Source organism: Coptis chinensis, chromosome 6 (genome assembly GCF_015680905.1).
Source record: "Coptis chinensis isolate HL-2020 chromosome 6, ASM1568090v1, whole genome shotgun sequence".
Lineage (NCBI taxonomy): Eukaryota > Viridiplantae > Streptophyta > Magnoliopsida > Ranunculales > Ranunculaceae > Coptis > Coptis chinensis.
In genome coordinates this window covers 42,397,274-42,418,600 of record NC_141461.1, presented here as the reverse complement: position 1 = coordinate 42,418,600, position 21,327 = coordinate 42,397,274, and the positions used below count along the sequence as shown (strand labels likewise).

Below are 21,327 nucleotides of genomic sequence, written 5' to 3'. Positions count from 1 at the left end.
ATTAAAATGAAGAGCTACATAAGATCGTCATGAAACAGTAGCACACATATTTTCCCCGTGCATATGATGGATTGCAAGTGGTAGTTTTCATTTGTTTAGGAGGATGTAACTTAAATTTGATGAACTCGATCATTTTCTTAGCTCCGAAGATGACCAGTTGGCACGAATGATCTCTTTTATATTGAAGAGATAATTAACTACGAGCACCTAAAGTTACAGAAGCATCATGGAACCTTATTTTTTTCGGTGAAGCATCATGGAACTAAATTTCAGAACATCGTCACTATTGAGCAGAGATGATAATAGTTTTTCATGGGGAAAGAGTCACTTAGAAAGTTAGAAGGCCTTCTTTGAGTAGAAAGCAAGTAAACAAAAAAGTCCCCCTTTTTGTTGTTCTTCAGCCCAAGCAAGAATATATACCAAATACCAAACCAACATAAATGAAAATAAAATGCAGTCCTCAAAAAGCTCCCCTAGTACACACTTTAACACACTAACATTGCTAATAAACCCTTTTAAGTGCCCAATGTGAGCTTAATGGAACTACTTTATTGCGTCTTCTTTATCCTCATTTTTTTTTCTTTTTGAGCTTCTGGCTCTATATATCGAAGCAGGCTTCAGATATAACAAGAGGACTCTTGTTCAAACTGTTGTTTAAGTTGGGGCAGAGGTAGAAGAACCCTTTATTTGGTCATTATGGCTTCTGTGAAAGCTGGTGTTCGTTCCATGGAGCATAGAAGAAACTGCATGAAGCTATTATTTGCTTTTTTTTCTCTTTCCATTACAGCGACAACCTTCACTCAATGTGGTAAGCTTCTCGAATCATCCACCAAGTTCTAAATTTACTTTGAGATGACTGGACTACTACATATGCTCCTAGTTTTCAGAGTTTAGAGCATCTTTATTCTGTAGAAGTATCTAACTAATCTAAGCAATGACCTCTACATGCCATAACCATCCTATTTTGTTGTCAGGAACAAATGTCAAAACTCATTATTCCAAGATTATTAATCAGTATCTAGAGTATGTACTACACCGCTTCCCTCACATTCGAGCACTCTCAACACCAAACCATCACTCCACATGGCACCTATTTATACCGGTTGATAAGACCACACTCTCAATGGTAGAGGCATTCGTCGTCAGAGAGTGTTGGTGAAGTTCAAGTACCTGAAAAAACACTCAGACACAATGACATATTCTCTAGAGAAGAAGAGATGACCAAAAACTTCAAGTTCTCTTAACATACTAAAACCAAAGCGCAAAAGTATTTAGTTATTAGATTAGCAATATGTGTTCACATGTCAGGAAGCATTACTCCATGAATTGAGAACTTCACCTACTTCCATATATAATTTTTAGCCAAGTCAGTAAATTTAAACTTGTCCTTGCTAACAGTTTTAAACATGCTAAATATATTCTGAGCAGAGGCAAGAGTATCAAAGCCACTTAAGTCCCTTGCCCATCCCAAGTATATATCTAGCTCAAGAAGCTCAATCACTAAAAGCACATATTACCTTAAAACGGGGAGACACTTGGAAATGGATCCAACCACAGATTTTACCAACACACAACCATATGTAAGTTCACCTTTCACTCTACCTCCTTTCGATTCACTAGCCCCACTTCCTTTGCCCCAAAATACTCCATATTGCGAGAACCCACCCTCTATACCACAGCCACCTACACAGATACCAACTCCTATGATCTACACAACCCCACCACCCCCACCAACAACCTCCTATTCTGCACCCATCGTCCCTGCCCAAAACCCACCTCCAAGCCCAACTTTTGATGTACCCAGCCCACCGGAGTGCTCACCATCACCAAATCCACCAGAGTACGGACCTAGCCCACCTTCCTTCTCTCCAGAGACTCCAGGTACCCCTGAGTATGTCCCCACTCCTCCGGATTACTATGTTCCAGGTCCACCAGAGACTGTACCAAGCACACCTGGATATGAGCCCAGCCCACCAATTTATATCCCGAGCCCGTCTAGTTTCACACCAAGTCCACCAGAAACTGGTACCCCAGGATATGTACCCATCCCCCCAATATACATTCCAAGTCCATCTGGTTACACACCAAGTCCAGTGTTTCAACCACCAGTCATTTATCCTCCTCCTTCTGTGCCACCCCTTCCATATAAAGGACCTCATTATGCCCTTTGGTGTGTTGTTAAGCCTTCTGTGCCTGATCCAATCATCCAAGAAGCCATGAATTATGCTTGTGGGTCTGGAGCAAATTGTGAGTCGATTCAGCCAAGTGGTTCATGCTACCAACCTAATACATTGTATGCCCACGCTTCCTATGCTTTCAATAGCTATTGGCAGAGGACGAAGGTGGCAGGAGGGACGTGATTTTGGAAGTACTGGGCATGCCGGTTCTGATGGACCCAAGTAAGTTACTCACAACTAATCACAAACTGTGAATTAAACATATAAAATCTGAATACTAACTCTTTGACCTCTCTTGTGCTAGGTTTCGACGGGTGCAATTTTATCTACTACTGACAGAAATAATATCAAGTTGTTTCCATACAATCACATTCCAGAGGAGAAGACTCTAGTTTTTCCATTTATACATTCTATTCGTATTTTTTTTTAGGCTTAAACATAAGTTTTGCAAGCAATGGTCCAAAATTATTTCAATTAGTGGAACCACTCAGAGTTTAGAACTTACTGATTTGTCTGTTGTCTCACGGATGCAGCGTGCTTTAAGAATTTACAACCAACTGGTAGTTCTCTACCCATTATAGAAACTACTAAAACTAGTATGCTTTAAAAAAGAGGGACTATGAATATCTCTTCATTCTATTGTCATGGGAACACATAAAACATCTGATAGCAGGTCTAACATCTGATAGCAGGTCTATGGGAAAGATGTTGTCTGTAGTTCTCAAATAACATACAGAGCATAAGAGATGGCGAGGGGATCATTAGAGACTTAGAGGTGTTATTAGAGTGTGACAGGGCAATATTGTCTTTACACACTCTAATAACACCTAAAACAGAAACATGTAAAGACAATATTGCCCTGGCACACTCTAATAACACCTCTAACAGGGACAATTTATCCTAAAAGTGCTCAATATCAATGTAAATACTAAAACTTTTTCTATTTGTTGTTGTACATAGGGGGGGAAAAAGAAATTAGGAAAAAAAAATATGGGATATGTTAAAATCCATTATGATGAGATCACTTACAATCTGTGGGTTACACCATTCTTCCATTCACTTGTATACATAAAACCTTATTCTGGAATTACGTCAGTGATATGGTGATACCCCAAGCAGGGGCTCCATGCTGGTCAACTGAAGGTGCAGAAACCTATACACTGACTCAGTTGTAATTGCTGATATTCGAACGACAACACCTATTCCCTGAGAACCATAACAGTGTACAAACTGAATTTAGAATTGTAAAAATCACATGAAAGAAGATACTAATGTTTCAGTGTCAAATGCAAAAGCTAAATTTGGAGTTACATCTTGACTATCAAAGGAAGTAAATAATAGGTACACCCCTACAAGCAGTGAGGCAGAATACAGCCACACATTTTGATAAGATCTGAATCGATCAAAACAATAAGGAAGAATGGGCATCCCTTCAAATGTGACCTACATTAGGCAGCCACTTCAAGTTATCAGCTTGCTGTTCTACATGATGCGCCAGAGGTATATATATATATATATATATATATATATATATATATATATATATATATATATATATATATATATATATTTATCGGTAAAGTATAGTGTATATATATACTGAAAAGAAAAAGATGAGATATAACACGGACACGCCGATACGTATCCGACACGGATTATTTTAGAAATATGGCATGTCCATGTAACATAGGACCTATAGTACAAGCTACAAAATACTAAAAAGAAAAAAACATAGAAAAATCCTATCAACAAATTCATAATGGACTCCCATCTCCCATCTGCTTGATAACTTGACAAGTAACTAATATAGTACATGTTTATTGAATCCATCAAAGAAGAGAGATCTAGCAGAAAGTACCTTAGGACCAAATGCACTACAAGATGCAATCATGTCGGGTTTGGTCTGTCCAAAACTCTTTCTTTTTTTGCATCCCAATGTAGGAGTGTACAACTGCTCATACATCATTCTCTTCACATGTTCTTTAACTTGGATTTGAACTTCCTTCAGCTTTGGCCTAAATAGAAACAAACATGAAAAGTTGATACTTCATCTTAAACTTAGTAAAAGACGCGAGCATTTTCATTTCAAAAAAAAAAAAAAACAAACAAAAAAATGGAGAGATTAGCTATTCCCTATGGTAAATATATAAAACACTTAGATATGATTGTTATATTTTGTATAGAAGATGTAATGAGGAAAGCCTACCCTAGCAGTATGACCATTGCAATGACTTGATAACCCTGCATACGCTCGGAAATACTGGTGATGCTCCCATCCTCTAGTAGCACCTGCTTATCAAAGAATGCAATTTCTTCATTAACTCCACTAGTTCTGAAAAATAAGAACAGAGTCTTGAATTTTTACAGCAACCAAATCATGGTAGATTTTCACAAATAGTGGGATACTATCAAAAGCATATCTACCTTATTCATTAGCTGAGCAAACACCAGAGTATCTGTACAGTTAGACGTTTTAAGTTCGAGAAAGAAAGAAAGTTAAGAACAAAGTTAAGGTCTCCATCGGTTGAATTGGACGATTAGCCCATAAGGGCTGAGTCTTGGGTCCATGGGTTGTGCATGTACAAGGTCACTCTTTAATTCTTTATCTAATAGCTTAACCATTTTCAGTTTTAAGGAGCAAATTGAAGAAGCATGTCCTCAGCTGGATAGTCATGATACACAATATAGAATTTCCAAAATGCCTATACTCTATTAACCTGTTTGTGTAAAACCAAACTTATGGATTGCATCTGCAAGTACTTAAATTTTTTGAAATGCAAAGCAAGGTGATGAACTGCAAAGCTTACAATAGGCTTCTGATCTTTTAGATTTTTAATGCCTCAGTTAATGGTCTACTAAATCATGCATGTCGTCATGGTTACAGGACCTCGAAGGCTCTAAATAAACCAAACAGAGATAAAGATGTCTAAATGTTGATCATGGTAGGAAAGAAACTTTAATCAGCACACATAAATATCCATACACATAACACATTGGCTGACACATCCAGTGGATCTCTATAGTACATACGCCCTATGGTCTCAATCAGACATTTTTTGTTTCTACCATACACAGACTTTGACTGCATCTGAACCACAATATGATAGAATAGGATAAAAAGAAGGTGCAGAAAATCTAGTAGTTTTGCTTTACTCAAGAAACACTATACGTAAGTACGTAACACCAGTTATAAGCATATTGAATGTTTTGTTGCTAACGGTCCACAGAGGTAAGGGAAATAGAAGTGTTACCGAATCAAGAAATAAAGGCTGGTCCTCTAGGAAGATGTGGTTGGTGCTCTTATAAAGTTTGAAATCCCAACTTTCTCCAATTTCATGACGCCCACTAGTAATCCAATCCACAATGACCACGCTTGAATTGGAAGCCAATCTGAACACTTGTTTTTGAGAGTACCTGGCAGTTGAGAAACACGTCACTGGGTCTGGAACAACGACTAAAAGAGCATTGCTTCCAATTCTGGCCTACTGCATGGCAGAAAGTTGCCACTATTATTACCCACTATCATGTAAATGTAATACTACTCAAAAAAATTCAGTATGACCTTTTGCTATGAACCAATTATACAACACAAATTGTATTCTCGTTTGATTTATTTATACGTTAGTCATTTCTACTAATTAACAATGACAAATATATACCAAAGATTTCATATAAGAATATCAAAAGGTTATCATGGAAATCCATTACTCGATATGAAATTACAACTCAACACCATTTTCATTCCTTCATTTAACATAAGCAAGAAAGAATCACCAAGTCATTTGATTCACCTCCAAGTTTTGTTCTGAGCACTTGAATCCCACAGACTTGTAAACCTGTAAAATAGATAAAACTGAGATAAGTTGATTGAAAACAGATAAAAGCAGATATGGGCACAGCTGAAATGAGATAAAGATAAGATATTGATGAACCTTAGTTGAAGACTGAGTTGTAAAAACTGTAGTGCAATCATCTCCAACTGTTAAACCACAAGAAATAATATCTCCCTACATAAAAAAAAACATCATTTAATCCTTAATAATAAAAAAAGAATCCTTTTTTAACAAAATTAAGAGGAGGGGTGTAGAGTAGGGGGCATACAGAAACAATGCCACCACCATAAGTAAGACTGTATATCCAAACTGCATCAGTTTTATTAGAGCCCACCTAAAAACCCATCCAGCAAAAGTACATTAATTAGAATGAATGTGCCATGTTAAAGAGAAGATGACTGGTGGCAAACCTTGTTGGGTATGATTAGTTTCAGAGGATACTTGGAAAAGCTTTGTGTTACACTTGACTTTCCTCTTACTTTTTCTACCACCACAAAACCTGTCTCCATCTTTTTTTCCAACTCTGTTACTTCAACAGTCAAACAATAGGCCGGTTGTGCCAAGTGCTGATTCAGGAAACTGGTCGCTGAGTCTGTTGTTGACTGCTGATAAGTACGATGGTAAATTAGTCAGACCCAACTTGACTCAAGAGTCTATTGGCACCCATTTAGTGAATTCCTGGTATTCCCACCCCTCCCTTAATCATAAAATCTGATGTACACTCTTGCATTCTCATGGCATCCAGCTCCCCAGGTACTCGTATGCTTGCGGCAGTGTGGTGTTGTGGGATATGTAGTTTAAGCACTAATCGGGAGCAAGTCGCTCCAAGAGCTTATAGGCAATTAATCGCCTTAGTTAATCTATAATATATATGTCGCATAATCTTAATACAGCAAAGTGAATAGCTCGTAAACTGTTTAATGTATCAAATATCAGGTTGTTATACTAGATAATTTTGTTCAATTTTTCCAATTATCAACTATTTAGACAAGATTAGTTTGTTGAATTTTTTTTCCTTTCGTTCAACATACCACTTAATGAATTTATACTGCAATGATAAATATCATCATTGACACAGGAATTTTATCTCATAAAATAAACTGATATCATAGCATTTGCATGATCCCACTTCCTAATATGAGAACTATAAGAGTTTATCATTAGCTGAGAGATTAGTTATGCATGATCCCCCTCCGTTTTTAATGTGGATTCGTGGGTTTTTATATTTTGGGTTTTGTTGTGGACTTAAATTTAAAAAACAAACACACAAAACTAGCAGAACTATTAAGCGGCTCTTTTGTTATGCTGATTTATCGGAAATCAGTTGATTAAGCAGAACAAATCGCCCGATTTATAGCACCCACTCTGACCTTTTTTTTTTGTTCGGATCGGTTGAGTGGCACATAGCACTTATGTGCCGATTAATAGGCGCTTAAACTGCCCAAGTTGTGTGTTATATGGGTTTTGGGATATAACAATATCCACATGTCATGGGTGTTCAACATTTGATATTAACAAATAATGTTAATAGTATTATATACAATAGATTCTGATATATGCCTAATCTCTAAACATTTAAAAAAAAAAAAAAAAAAAGAGAGCTTAACGATTTTAGCGAAGGGGGAGGCAAAACCAACTTGGTTGGTTTAAATGCATCCTCACCTTCTCTCTCATTTTTTCTTCGCCCCCAATACCCTTTCTCCTTCACCCATCTCTCTCTCTCCCCCGCATCACCCAACTCTCTCTCCCCCCACAGCTCCGCTCACTCCCCACTACCACACAGTATACTAGTAATAAATAAATTGAAACAGAAAAAATAATAAAGTACTCTCCAGCCAAAGCTCTACCGTGGTTTGCTTTTAAACTCGGTTGAGTGAGTCAGAGTGAATGTTACTGCTCCCGGATTGGAAAAACCGAAAAAGTAGGACCAAAGTCTCCAATTTGTTAACCTGGCCCGGGGTGCCGCCATAAGCCGTTCTAAATTCTCTGTGTTTCGGTATTTTAGATTTAGATTGTAAGTTTGAATCAACCCTGAAACACAAAAACGAGTTGATGTGTCAAACATGTATTATATATCAAACCTCTCTTATCAGTCGATATATACCAATATTTCAAGTGTGTGTCATCACTTGAAAACCAAAGTTCAAAGTAGAGGATATTTTCACAGCGAAATGCTCCAGCACGTTGGACAAACAAATATTATAACCTCTGAGTCCCAACAAATCCAAAACGTGAAACACCCTCCAACTATTACCCACAAATTGCAAGGGTGCCTTACCACAAAAGTTCATAACGTCCAAAGTCAGACGTGAGAACGGCAACCTCAACTTCGCCTTCAGTTGGTTATATATAATTACAACCCCACCATCTCGAGGCGCATAATCCGAGCCAAACACATTCTTCTCACCACTCAGGTCGTATATCATCAGGTCGGGGCTATCAATCCCAAACTCTCTTATGAAGTCCCCAAAGTTATCAAACACCGACCTAGTCACCACCTCCTCAGTCATCGTCTCCAATGAAGAAGACGAGGACGCCTCACCTCCACTACGTGCCCTAACACCACTATCATCATCACTCAAAGTTCTCTCTCTCCATTGATCTAACTCAACTTCCTCACTCAAACTATCACTAGTGATCAACATTACAAAAACAAAAACGAAACAAAAGATCAAAATTTTGAGATGAAAAGTGACGCACTTGAAGACGAAAACTCGAAAAGTTTTTTGCTTTCTTTTTCTCTGCTTTTTTCTTCTGTTGAGATGATAGAGTGAAGAAATGAAAGACCGCCAGACCTTAAACCCTTCAGTTGCTCAAAACCTCAAAAAAGACAAAATGATTGGATTTCCCACACAACACAATCATTCCTTCGCCCACAAACCGCTGTGATTTTGGGCCTATGGGTCAGATCCAACAGTTCCCGCACATTTTCCAAACCAAACAAAGCCAGCCGCGCGACACGCAACACGTGTTAAACGCTTTATTTTATCTTTTATTTTCACATCACAGCTGTCCAAAGAATAAATAAAATAAAAGGGGATGTGTAAGTACTCTCCGTTCTACACTACAGCATATGTGTCCACACACTAGGTCGTACTTCATCAGCTCGTACTAAGCTATCAAAACGTACCGATGACCCAAACCCAGGTCATCCCAAACATCAGTTACAACCATATATAGAAGCAAATGATATAGTGCGATCTTGGAGCTCAGTCAACGCACCAATCAAGAAGACATTTACTTTGTAACATCAAGAGTAATGTTGAATCATCAAGATAGCACAAAATATGGATCTATCCTTGACAACGAACTGGAGCAAATAAGGAAGGTCAGCTCAAATATCTATAAGTAGAGAGAGATGAACTACGTAATGCTTGATTCAAGTTTACCCAAAAAACTTGATACGTAAGCAACTCTTATCCCAAGAAAGAGTGCAGTCATTCCCTATCAAACACCACATCAGGTCATAGACCAAAATATCAAATATCTGCATTTGTTGTAAGTATTAAATGTCGAATCTCTATGCTTCGAAAAATATTTTTATTTTAATATTACTAGTCAATGGCATGTGCTACGCACGTGTCTCTATTTCTCTCTCTGCTTTACGGTCTCTCTTTCTCTCTCTCACGTCTCTCTTTCCTCTACGCATCTATTGTTGACTTTGGAAACAAAAAGACAAAAGGACGAAGTGATTACCCCTGTGGTTGACGATATCAACGATTTTGCCATACCAAAAGACAAAAAGACGAAGTGATTGCCCCTGTAGTCGACGATATTAACGATTTTTGCCATACAAAAAGACGATGAGTTTTAGAGATACATTAAAAAAATATTAAATCACTATTAGTCGCGAGAATTAAAGTATTTTAGATTTAGATTATAAGTTTGAATCAACCTTGAAACACATATATGAGCTGATATATCAAACCTCTCTTATCAGTCGATATATACCAATATTTCAGTCCAGATAAGCAATATCTATAGTTCTATACACGTGACGATGTCATGTCATATATAATGGTACTAGTATGCGAACCGAGCTTCGCACCGGTTTTTCAAAAGTAGCCGGTGCACACGTGGTATTTTAAAAAAATTCTGCTTAAGGATCATTATATGAGCAATTATTATGTACACTACCCTGTCCCATGGTATATGTTTGGGCTGGAGGATTGAGATTCGATTCGGACTAAAGTTTCTTTTCCGTGACACAACAATTGATTTTATTGATAGATTTCTAAATGGATTCATAGATAATTATCTAAAATAACTATGTTTTACAATCATTTTTAGATAAGATATCGCTCTTTAATACCAAAAGGAATGATATACAATGTAGGAGGCCTCAGCAAGTGAAGCTGGACTGGGTCTTGGCGCTCGTTAGTGGAAGTAGTAATGAAATTACTCAGTGACCGTCTCAAGCTCATTATAGTTGCAATTTGCATTGGACTTTCACGATTAGTCTGCTACTCTGAATTTGAAATTCACTGGTACAACTGATAGCCTGATACATTGCCACTGATATATATAGCACGATGTTACCTACATGGGTACCTACATAAGTACAAATAGCACACACACTTAACATACACGATACACTTAACACACTTACCATATATTCCACAGAATTGCTATAGGTAACATTCCCTTGCGATGAAAATTGAAAAAATGGTAAACTTAAATAGATATGTGCTGGCATGCGGCATATAATTGGGTACTTTTGTTTGCCTGATTGGACTCCACATGGGCATGATACCTGTATTACTGAAAAACTGCGAGGAAAGTCGAGATACTACCTGTGGAATGTAGTAGAGTACTCATAAACATTGTATATCGGTTTCACCAATCAGAAAGTATCGGAGGATGTTCTCAAGGACATACCTATTGATTGCAGGGTTTCAGACTAATGGTACCCTATTGAAAGTATACCTATTGCAGGATGTTCTGCAGCTGTATACCTATTGACTGCAGGGAGGATGTAAAGTAGAGATACCTATTGAAGCATCAAAGAAAGCAGTTTCCATTCAGTCTAATGTTCTATTGCCAAAGATTTCGTCGAGTAAAAAGAAAGCTAAAGTTTCTAAGAGCTGAATTACTGGCTTTATACTCATAACAACAACATAAGGACCCCTCAGCCTCATTTTCCTCACTCATAGGTGGCAATCTAGATATATAAGTCAACATAGGAAGTACAAAAGCAGCAGTTTTACTTGACCCAGTTTCCGCAATCCCAATCACATCTCTCTGCTGTAACCCAAGTGGTATCGCCGCCATCTGAATAGGAGAAGGTGTCTTATACCCGGCTTTATCCACCACTTTCAACACCCATATCATCCATTTCACTGCCCACCATCCCAGCAACCATTCCAACAACCATCCCTTCACTTCCAACTCTGCCAACTATAATCCCCTCAATTCCATTAATCTCCCCTCCCCCTTCAACCACCAGCCCGTAATGTGGTTGAAAAAAAAATACCATTTCCAAACATGTAAAATTGGACATTGCATCACATTGTTAGAATTTATAAAGATCCATGACGGTCAGATTGTGTTTCTAAAACACCACGGGATATGCAACCAAACATGCTCCTCGTGATAGATATTTCTAGTTCGGTGGAATTCCATAGACTCGCCAAACATTAGTGAAATCTCCCTATCACAAAAGTACCATAGTACCTACTCCTCAGCGTCTTGACATGGATAAACTAAAGACTGTAAAGCACACTATCCCTTTAAACTAATCAAATGGATATTTCTAAGCCCCGACATATACATTTTGAAAGATGTTTAAATAAGCAAACCTACAAATTACCACTATTAGATAGTAAAGAACTTTCAATTAAGTGGAAAACAATGAGCAAATAATGAGTTTAATGTATGTATAATATCCCTTTAAATAAGAAAAATATATAAATAAAGCAACTTCAACATATAACTTGAGTGTATTTTTAGGTATGTCGCCTTGCACTTCTTCGTTTCGTCATGATTCTATTGATGAGAAGCCTTATGAATTCAATCAATCCTGTAGTAAGAATAATTTTAAATCTCATAATTAGTTATTATTTCAATATTTTATTTCCAAGTATTAGGGAATGAGTATGTTACCTGAATTTCTACACATTGCTTTTTGGCATTTGGTTCTTCATCATCTTGTTTGATGATTTTGATGCCCTATTTTTAAGATAGGTTAGTAGTAGAGCGAAACGTTAGCTATGAATATTACTGGGGTATGAAAGGAAGCTAAAGTTCCACAATGCATATAACCAACAGTAAAATTTGTACTTACCTTTTCAATTTTGTCTATTTTTGAGACGGTTAATGAGCTATCTTTTCCATTTTCACAGTTATACTTTGTTATTCTGACTTCAAATTCATATTCCTTGCCAATTGGTTCTTCTAATATTTCAGAAACCAAGTCGAAGCCATTTTCCTGCATAGAATATTTTAATGTCATCGTGCGAGATTTTTTGTAAATAAATGTAATTTTAAAGAGTTAAAGCTAATTAATACCTGTTTCTCAATTTTCAACAGTTCATCCAAAGGATGTTGCAACAAATATTCGGCCTCATCATCAAACGTTGTTATCAACTTTTTGCATGTTGAATCTTCTATTTCAAATTGGACTTTGTACCTGCATAGAATGTAATTACTTTAGTCTCTATGATAATATTTGTAATTTATTTAATAATATTTGTTTCAATACCTTTTTGTTGGTTCTTTCATTGAAATGGAACAATAGTCACACCACCATTCTGGATATTTTAGTTCTACTTTTCTTCTGCACTGGTCGCTTTCACAACAATTGTAATGCCAGTTGTATTTGTTGTCAATATCTGATATTTTTGCTTTAAATTTGTACCTTTTCCCCTATACATTGATAATTTTAAATTTTGTTAAACAGTCAAACAATAATTGAAAAGAATAATTACACATGAACTTGGATAAAGGCAGGAAGTTACCACTGATGAAGTACTCAGTAGCAATGTGTCAATTTCTTCTAAATTTTTCACTTGAATTGCCTCTGTTGCATAGGTAGATGGTCTTTTTCTGGAAATTGGCAACTCTGCCCGTGGATTGTTTGAACTGCATTTTACATGAGAGATATGTCATAAACTTTAAAGTATGTACATGATTTTTTCCTGTGAAATAAGTAATTGTTACCTATTTTTTAAAGTATGAGCATCATCTGTTTCTAGGTTTATATACACCTTTGTTGCCGGTGTTGCTTGGAGTACATATTTACCTAAAGCCCAATAACTTTGTACATTAGCACATATCACTCAAATTTATTGAATGTACATATTTAGATAGATGTACTTGAGAACAATCTGACTGTTGTTGAAGTCACAGTTATAATATCTCTTGGGCCATTTTTGTTAGGATTTTTGTGGTATTTGTTTAATCCGATCTCCCCAGAAAGTAATTTCCAAGCATTCCATTCTAACAACAAATAAGGAAATAGAGTTAAAAATATACCATTGGTGATTAGTTGGTTTATTAAATAGTAAAGTATCATTAATAAGAAAAAGCATACCTCTCATTATCAATGTAGATTGATTTTTTATCTGATTGTCCCATTCTTGTGTGAATATTTTTTTGCAATTCACCGATGTTGTTGTAGAAACCAATGACATCTGAATAAGATAAACTTTATTAGTAAGCCTATGAAAATTTTACCAATAAACGAACTAATGTACTTTGAAAAAAAAATGTTAGAATTACCAAAGAAGAAATTAAGTCTTGCTTATCAATGTAGGGCTAATTTCTTAAAATCGACAAAGCTTGAATAGTTGTCGGGAATTGATGTTTCATCTGAAATATTCCTCATGGTTGTATACTTCTCAAATGTTATCTTGTTTTTATTGTTCACGGACAAGAAGACCTAACGTTTTTTAACATGAATTTTTCCAAATGTACCAATCGAACCATCTTGAACTTTTTCCTTAAACTGTGGATAGATCTCCATAGTTATAGACGCATTGATTTGGTCACCCTGTATGAATGAAAAAAATAATGGATATAAATATTAAAGTGATAAAAGAGACATTGAATAAGTGTGGTACTTACTTTTTCGTCGATGAGGATCATATCCTTACTTAACAATGTCTCATTTCCAACCAGATAGTGGTCCCAACTTCTATCAATTCTTACTCTGAGCTTCAAATTCCTAACTGACTTGGTGACTTGCTTTATCAAATTATAATGACTTGTCATGTCTAAATGATGCAAGTAGATCGACCGAGAACGGATAAGTAGGAGATTATCTTTTCAAATTTAATATAATTAACTAAAAAATAAATATAAAATGAAAACAAAGGTATGTCCAATGAAGTAGTAAAATGTAGTGATTTCAAACACTTGGCATATATATATATATATATATATATATATATATATATATATATATATATATATATATATATATATATATATATATAGAAAATGGGTTCGTATATTCCAATAAAGAACAAAAGAGAATTAAAAAAAAAAAGGCAAACGTGAATAATGTCTCCATAGTAGTTGCTGGTCCTCTACACTGCAATAGAATAAAAAAATTAATTAGTTAATAAGTAATTCGCTTTATACGAAGTTAAAAAAATGAAAATTTGAGATTGAACTAATATTTTTTTTTACCTCATTGTAAATTGTTGAATGCTTCTTTGTAGACAATGTTCTGAGTGTATCCTTCTGGTTCTTCACCATTTTTCTTGATTAGGAATTTCAGTCTTGATCGTGTAGTTGTTCGTGATACTGCAACATATAGTTGTCCATGACTGAAAACTGGCTTAGGCAAGTATACCCCCACATGCTTCAATGTTTGTCCTTGACTTTTATTTATTGTCATTGAGAAACAAATCTTTATTGGAAACTGTATTCTCTTCAAACTAAAAGGCCAGTTCGTGCACTTATAAGTTGTATCTATCCTTGGTATATCAGTTTCCCCGCCAATGTTGCTCCCTGTTATAATTTTTGCTCTAATGACCTTTGGAGCTAGTTTGATACCAATAAGTCTCGTTCCATTACAAAGACCAAGGCTTTGGTTTATGTTTCTAATGAGCATGATTGGCGTGCCAAGTTTCAACTCCAGCTTGTGGTTTGGAAGACCAGATCCTTTAATTGTGTTAAGAAATTCAACTGGGTATACTACATACTGTTCTTCAATATTTTTAGATATGGAGCTTATTGAATCGACGCTGAAGTACTCTCACGATTTGTCCTTCGAAAGAAGACAGGATGTGGGAGTTGATATCATCTACAGACTCGTTTGTAGGTGACAGAATGCATCTATCTCTGAAGTAGTTGTCATCCATGTATTTTGATGGTAAATCTTTGTAAATACTTGACATGATATCACTTATGATGTCATAGCCAGGGGGAATAAGAAGATCATTAGGAATTTGGATCCAATTTTTTTCTTTACCTTTGAATATGGAAATGGCAGGTAAGTTTCCTTCTCCGAGGTCTAATACCCACTTGCTGAAATCTGACGCCAATGAAGAATCCACACTCTCTAAGCACATGTTTCTAGTTAGCTTGAAGACTTTGCAATGGTGCCAAATATGTGATCTGTTTATCGATGAAGAAATTATTAATTCCCTTGTACCTCTTGGAATGACAGGTAAAATCTGCCTGAAATCTCCCCCTAGCAGAATAATTTTACCTCCAAAGATCTTGTTTTCATTTTCTTTGCCCATTAGATCTTTTAGCGTCCTGTCTACTGCCTCAAAATCATGCCTGTGGGTCATAGGAGCTTCGTCCCATACTATAAGATCAGCTCGTTGAATAAGTCTGGCCAACATGGTGTTTTGACTTATATTGCAGGTTGAGTACTCATCAATTTCTATTGGGATTTTAAATCTTGAATCTACTTGTTTCCACGGAAAAAAGTAGAGCTGCTATTCCTGAAGAAGCAACTGCAATGTCTATTTTCCCTTGTGGCCGCAGTTGGGTCAGTATGGTATTGTAGAGGAATGTCTTGCCAGTTCCTCCTCCTCCATAGACAAAATAAGAGTTTGTATTGACTGCATTTATAATTTCATCATATATAGTCCTCTGGTCATGATTCAGGCAGTTTTGCATTTCATGAAATTGTTGGTGCATTTCAGTGTGACTATATTGTTGTTCTTCCGTGATGAGTCTATCTGGGTCTCTAGGTTCTGACCTCATATCTTTGAACAGTATCTTAAAATCCTTCAGTTGACGGTTTACTTGTTTAAGTAATCTGTCAATCTCAGTCAGCGCATGGTTTCTAAGCTCTTCGTGTTAAAAAATCAGATCATCGTCATTTGCTCGAAGTTCTTTCTTTTGTCCAAGATGTCGCCGTAAACAACTCCCAATGTTTGTTCCATAGAACCAAAGGTTCACTCACCTCCTGAAAACTAATAGTGTTGCAAATAACTGCCTTTAAGGAAGCACTACCAGCCCGTTGACTTGCTTCAACGATTGCATCGTTCCATTCGTCGCCATTTTGCAATCCAAGTGCAACACATGTTGATTTGAAATCCTCATACACTTTGCCGCTGATAGTTCCGAGATCTTTATATGAGGTTGCACCTTTTGAACATTTAATACCATTCGCAAATAAAACCGTTCGCCTGACGTCGGATGTGCATAAAAGATCCTTCCGATTTTTACTCCTTTCTGTCTTAATTGCCAAAATTTAAAAGAATCAACCCAAACAAATTTTAATGGGAAATCAACATACCTCAGGTGTCTACCATCTTCATGTAATTGGTTATAGCGCATCCACTCTGTAAATTTGGTTTTCTTTGCACTTTCACGGGTGATGATTTCATTTGTGTTGCCATCGTCATAATAAAACACCGTATGGATATCGTATCCAAATAATCTCCAGCAAGCTTCATGTGCAGATACATACCAACTTGTATTATTGTTTATTCGGTTTCTGTGTTTTCGATAGTGGTATCAGTCTCAACAACAACAGTGGATCTATCTTGACCTTTGCTCAAGTATTTGAAGAGATACTTGACCATTTGACTTCTATTACAAAACTCCACGTTGATGTGTGCTCCATATTTCTTTGAAAGAGCTGGATTATAAGGAACAACCCATCTGTTATCAACGGTGAAAGTCTTCTTCTTCCGTTTTTTGTAGTCGTTTTACACCGGGTCTTCTCATGTACTTTGCAAATCCCTTGTCATCGAATGTAGTTTCTTCGCAGAATTCTTTTGGATAAAGTCTAGTACATTTTTGTTCGTTCATGCAAGGTGAATTCTTGTCTAGCTCTCCACATGGACCATGAATCATGTTGTCTAAGACAATTTCATATAACAACGGGTCATCATTTTTGTCTGGAAGTTCAGCTGATATAATCTTATCAATGTCAGTTGGTGTAGAAGGTTTGTCATCAGGGTGCAACCAAAGTAGTATGTGAGCGTGTGGTAGATCTCGTTTTTGGAATTCAATAACATAGATTGCTGCAAAATTCAAATTTAAAAGTAAATAAATATAAATGCTTGATACCACTATATCACATGAAAAGTTACAAATTTGTTTTTATAAAGCCGCTACGTCTAATAAAGGAGTATAATATATAAAGTTCTGCATAACCCTGAGCAACCATTGGCTTTGTTTGCCTTTTGTCCCTCAAGTCCTTTTTCAGTTGGAATATCATTCCTTTTTTGGCTTATTTATTAGTTATTACACATGGCTTAAAGGTTCTAAGTGAGACATTAGACATTATATTGTAAACCGACTAATTCTTCCTATATAAAAGTAAAACCAGCAGAAAATAAAAATAAATAATTTATGGGGGGGGAGAAGGAATAAGATGTTTTCAAGCCAAGAGTCACATAGTTTAGGCATCACACAAATAAAATTAAGATGCAAAATATTTAAAATTACCTGCCATAACTTTGCCAAAGTGTTCTTCTTCTTTGAGGCCCTTCATAATATGATCCACTTTTATCTTAAACGCTCTAACAACAACTTCATGACAGTATTTGGATTTTAGACCTTCAACTCTTTTCATTGCAAGTTTAATTTCATTCCACTTTATATTGCAAGTGAATGTGATGAATAGATCTGGAGGTCCCTCCCATCTGCATATAACAATGGCATCCTGATAATTCTGCACCATGTACCGTGGCCCACTAGTAAATGAAGAAGGCAAAACTAAACGCTTTCCGACTAATCTTGCATCTGTGTCTCCAGCGTGCACTGAGTCAACTATATTCTTATATAGTTCTGCTCTAATTGTGGACTGGTTGTTTCGGAACCAATCAAGTCTTTCTTCTTCTACACATGTGTATATATCGACCAAAAATTGCAATTTTACTTTACCACCTCTGACTAAAGTCTGGCCCTCATTTTCTCTATGTTGAAGTCTGAAGGCATAATATTCTCGCATGCTAACTGTGTTGCGGTGATTTTCTGATATTTCTTCTTCTCCTCGATACAAAATATCGAATGTGTAGCCGTCCTCACCGTATGGAAATAAAAGAGGATATTGCATTGCCATAAAGCTAGGATAATGTTCAGTAATTCGTTTGAGGCCTTCTTCTTGGTGTTCAACAACTATATCTCGATGATGAAATTCAACTCCATTTCCAAGCATCAGTGATGCTACTTCAGTAGATGTAGGCAGGTTGTACTGTCTTGCATCTTTTGAGCATGTGCCAATAAGTCTAATGCGTACAGGTATGTAGTCCTCTTCATTGAACCTATCTTGTGCCATTCGGAAGGCCTTTGCAATTTCATTTTCCGCATTCAGCATTGTTATCAATCCTTCAACTATACTACCATCCAATGCTTGTTCGAGTGCTTGATTGGGCAGAGCACTTAACCTATTGGACACCCCGTTCTCTGTGTCATATATATAAAGCTGCGCAAACTTTGCTTTATCTCATGTTGGAAGTAACGATCCGATTTTATGGTAATTTGTCCATGAATTCTGAAGACATATGGACCACCACCATTGTTAATTGCATAGTCTATTTTTCCACCCATTGATGTGAAAGCAAAGATCGAATTATATGATCTTATGTTTTCAATAGTGGAAGTTGTATCTTTCCCACTTGACAACAAATGGAGAATATAGGAAGTTGTCCCTTTTGTTTCTTGTTGTTCCTTTCTTCATTCCAGAGTATAGCTCCACAGAAAGAACAAATTTTGTTGGGTTCACCAAAGTCCCATAGTTCTATATAAAGAAAAAAAAGATAAGAAAAATGATATAAGTTATTAATCGAAATATTCAACGTGTTTAATTTAATACTTACCAATATTGTGAGTACTTTTGCGAAGTGGAATGCTGTCAATGAAATCAAAATCTGACAAATTAAAATTTGTTGAATTGTTGTTGATATTCTGAAAATCAACATCAGTAGTGATGTTTCTTTGCCTATTCACGGTTTATTCTCTGTGCATAGACTGAACTTTTCGAATATTTGAAATTCTGGTAGCACGTGAATCATTTATAACCAACTCTCTTTGTGGAAGAAGATTGTATCTTAGCTTTGATTTACGAACCTGTTTATTCTTCTCCTTGGCCATAGGGATTTCTTATAATAAAGATAAAAAAAGGCATAATTATAATTGAAAGGGACACTTAATATAGAGTAGTTAGATTGAACACATACAAAAGAAGTACTCAGATATATAGAGTAGTTAGATTGAACACACAAAAAAAAATTAATCATGCACTCACAAAAAAATCTAATATAAAGAAAAGAAGTATTCAGATATATAATTACATGCACACACAAAAAAATTATGAATTAATTCATGTAATTTAAAATTTTAACATTACTTGTAAAGAAACGACGACAGAAGTGAATCCAGTAGGCAAACTGTAAAGACTCAAATTCTCGCTAAGGGTATTTTCATAAATTTCATATTTAACCTTTCACACATTTTATATTTCAAACGTACGTAACTTAATGAAACTTAACTTCGACTCATAAGCCACGTTAGGTAAGTAACTCACATACGAAAATTTGACCAAAAATGTCGGTTAGCGGTTTTCTGCGTCCGAAGCTGGCACGAGTTAACCGCTTACATGCATAAGTGGAGTATCGTTATAGCCGGTGAGATAGAATGTAGGATATTAAAGATTAGCGGGATGGGTCGGAAAAATAATTACGACGCCACGTCAAATGAGTTAGTGGTTAGGAGTGAATTAGGACTTTAAGCCTAATTTTGACATTTTGGGCTTGGGCCTTAATTAGTTAAACATGTGAAGACAAAAACCAAACAAATCGCACCAAACAAAACAACAAAAATCGCACAGACAAACAAAATCGCACCAATCCCTCCAATTTCTCCCAATCTCTTAAACCCTAGGAGAGAGAAACCCAAATTCACCCAAAATTCGGTGATTAAAACCTCAATTCCTCACACTCAATCCTTGACAACACTAAACGCGAGAGTGGGGATTCTAAAATTGATGGGAATTGCGTCGTATTTCCGCGAAAGGTGAGTAATTTCGTTTCAAACAAATAGTTTAAACTCAATTTCGTGAATTGGGGGTGTATTGATATAATTAATTGAATTGGAGATATATTGATTGTAATTTATTGAATTGGGGGTTGTTGGATTTCGGCAGTAACAGTTTGGAGAAGCTAGAGTGAGCAAAATTTGGTGGAGAAGCAAGCTAAGGAGCTATTCTTGCCGACCGGGTAAGGATTTCGTATATTCAATCAATTTTAGAGCATTGATGTTAGTTCACACTTGTTTAAGAGCATGTTGAGTATTGAGTGAGTGTGAGAAATGGGACCGCATATTTCTGATGTCATGTCATATATAATGGTATAGACCGCATATTTCAGCCGTTGTAAATTCTGTGTGTTTCTCCCACAAAAATAAAGAGATGGAGGATGGTGCGGTTGAATATCAAGTACCACGGGGAGGACCAATTTACCATCCCCGACCTTGTGAGTCCACTAACTTCGTACATCCGAATTGAAACCTCAGTCATCATAGAAATTACAAAATTTATTTTCACAACTCCAAACAAAGGGCGAGGATATTTCAGTCAATGAACTCAAGATTCTCTCGAAGAAGATCTAGTCGAAATAGCTTCAAAAGACGATTATTATTACAAATTGATACAACAACAGTTGAGGAGAAAAGAAAGAACAAGGGTACAAAAAAGGGGAGACAATTCGATAGGGACACACGCGTCTTTGGGAGCTAGAGAATCCTAGTTTTGTTGGAAAGATTGAGGAAGTAGCTAAGATAAAGGAGAAACAAGATGAAGATAGAGTGGGAGTGAAGTTACATTCGAATGAGGTGTCAGTTCCTTTAGTAGAGAACGTTGGGAAGATGACATCGTCTTCTACTTAAGATTAGAAAGTCATCCA

At 36.3% G+C, this 21,327-nt stretch overlaps 4 protein-coding genes across 7 annotated transcripts; 1 reads left to right on the top strand and 3 right to left on the bottom strand.

The window, feature by feature from the left end:
- The first annotated feature begins 247 nt into the window (after positions 1–247).
- Positions 248–2,360, top strand: LOC147493053 (uncharacterized). Its single transcript, XM_086568636.1, has 2 exons — positions 248–808; positions 1,429–2,360. The coding sequence occupies exons 1-2, from the start codon at positions 697–699 to the stop codon at positions 2,358–2,360; spliced, it is 1,044 nt and encodes a 347-aa protein (XP_086424762.1). The 5' UTR covers positions 248–696.
- Positions 2,361–3,071: 711 nt separating this feature from the next.
- On the bottom strand, positions 3,072–12,858 carry LOC147493052 (urease accessory protein D-like). Of its 4 annotated transcripts, none has more exons than XM_086568633.1 (10): positions 12,711–12,858; positions 12,518–12,638; positions 6,421–6,615; positions 6,279–6,344; positions 6,110–6,184; positions 5,952–6,013; positions 5,429–5,591; positions 4,384–4,466; positions 4,036–4,192; positions 3,072–3,383 (listed from the first exon to the last, which is right to left on the bottom strand). In XM_086568633.1, the coding sequence occupies exons 1-10, from the start codon at positions 12,728–12,730 to the stop codon at positions 3,270–3,272; spliced, it is 1,056 nt and encodes a 351-aa protein (XP_086424759.1). In that variant the 5' UTR covers positions 12,731–12,858; the 3' UTR covers positions 3,072–3,269. The 4 variants fall into 4 exon arrangements, with proteins under 4 accessions (XP_086424759.1, XP_086424761.1, XP_086424757.1 ...); XM_086568635.1 differs by having other exon boundaries at positions 6,421–6,612; XM_086568631.1 differs by having other exon boundaries at positions 5,429–5,659; positions 5,969–6,013; positions 12,711–12,854.
- A 1,784-nt stretch (positions 12,859–14,642) lies between these two features.
- Positions 14,643–15,807, bottom strand: LOC147493051 (uncharacterized). Its single transcript, XM_086567731.1, has 2 exons — positions 15,612–15,807; positions 14,643–15,118 (listed from the first exon to the last, which is right to left on the bottom strand). Exons 1-2 carry the CDS (start codon positions 15,805–15,807, stop codon positions 14,643–14,645), a joined length of 672 nt encoding a protein of 223 aa, XP_086423857.1.
- Positions 15,808–15,859: 52 nt separating this feature from the next.
- On the bottom strand, positions 15,860–18,743 carry LOC147493050 (uncharacterized). Its single transcript, XM_086567730.1, has 3 exons — positions 17,873–18,743; positions 17,151–17,445; positions 15,860–16,229 (listed from the first exon to the last, which is right to left on the bottom strand). Exons 1-3 carry the CDS (start codon positions 18,741–18,743, stop codon positions 15,860–15,862), a joined length of 1,536 nt encoding a protein of 511 aa, XP_086423856.1.
- Positions 18,744–21,327: the final 2,584 nt, after the last annotated feature.

Coding starts and splice junctions, on each gene's coding strand:
- LOC147493053 (XM_086568636.1), top strand. CDS start 697: ATGGCTTCTGTGAAAGCTGGTGTTCGTTCCATGGAGCATAGAAGAAAC. Junction 809..1,428: donor GACAACCTTCACTCAATGTG/GTAAGCTTCTCG, acceptor TATTCTGAGCAG/AGGCAAGAGTATCAAAGCCA.
- LOC147493052 (XM_086568631.1), bottom strand. CDS start 12,730: ATGAAAGAACCAACAAAAAG. Junction 6,616..12,517: donor TGTTGAAAATTGAGAAACAG/GTATTAATTAGC, acceptor CGTACTTATCAG/CAGTCAACAACAGACTCAGC. Junction 3,384..4,035: donor GTAGTGCATTTGGTCCTAAG/GTACTTTCTGCT, acceptor TATGGTTCTCAG/GGAATAGGTGTTGTCGTTCG.
- LOC147493051 (XM_086567731.1), bottom strand. CDS start 15,807: ATGTTGGCCAGACTTATTCAACGAGCTGATCTTATAGTATGGGACGAA. Junction 15,119..15,611: donor TTTACCTGTCATTCCAAGAG/GTACAAGGGAAT, acceptor ACACAATTAAAG/GATCTGGTCTTCCAAACCAC.
- LOC147493050 (XM_086567730.1), bottom strand. CDS start 18,743: ATGCTGAATGCGGAAAATGAAATTGCAAAGGCCTTCCGAATGGCACAA. Junction 17,446..17,872: donor CTTTGGCAAAGTTATGGCAG/GTAATTTTAAAT, acceptor TGAATTTTGCAG/CAATCTATGTTATTGAATTC. Junction 16,230..17,150: donor GATGACAAGGGATTTGCAAA/GTACATGAGAAG, acceptor TGAGATTGACAG/ATTACTTAAACAAGTAAACC.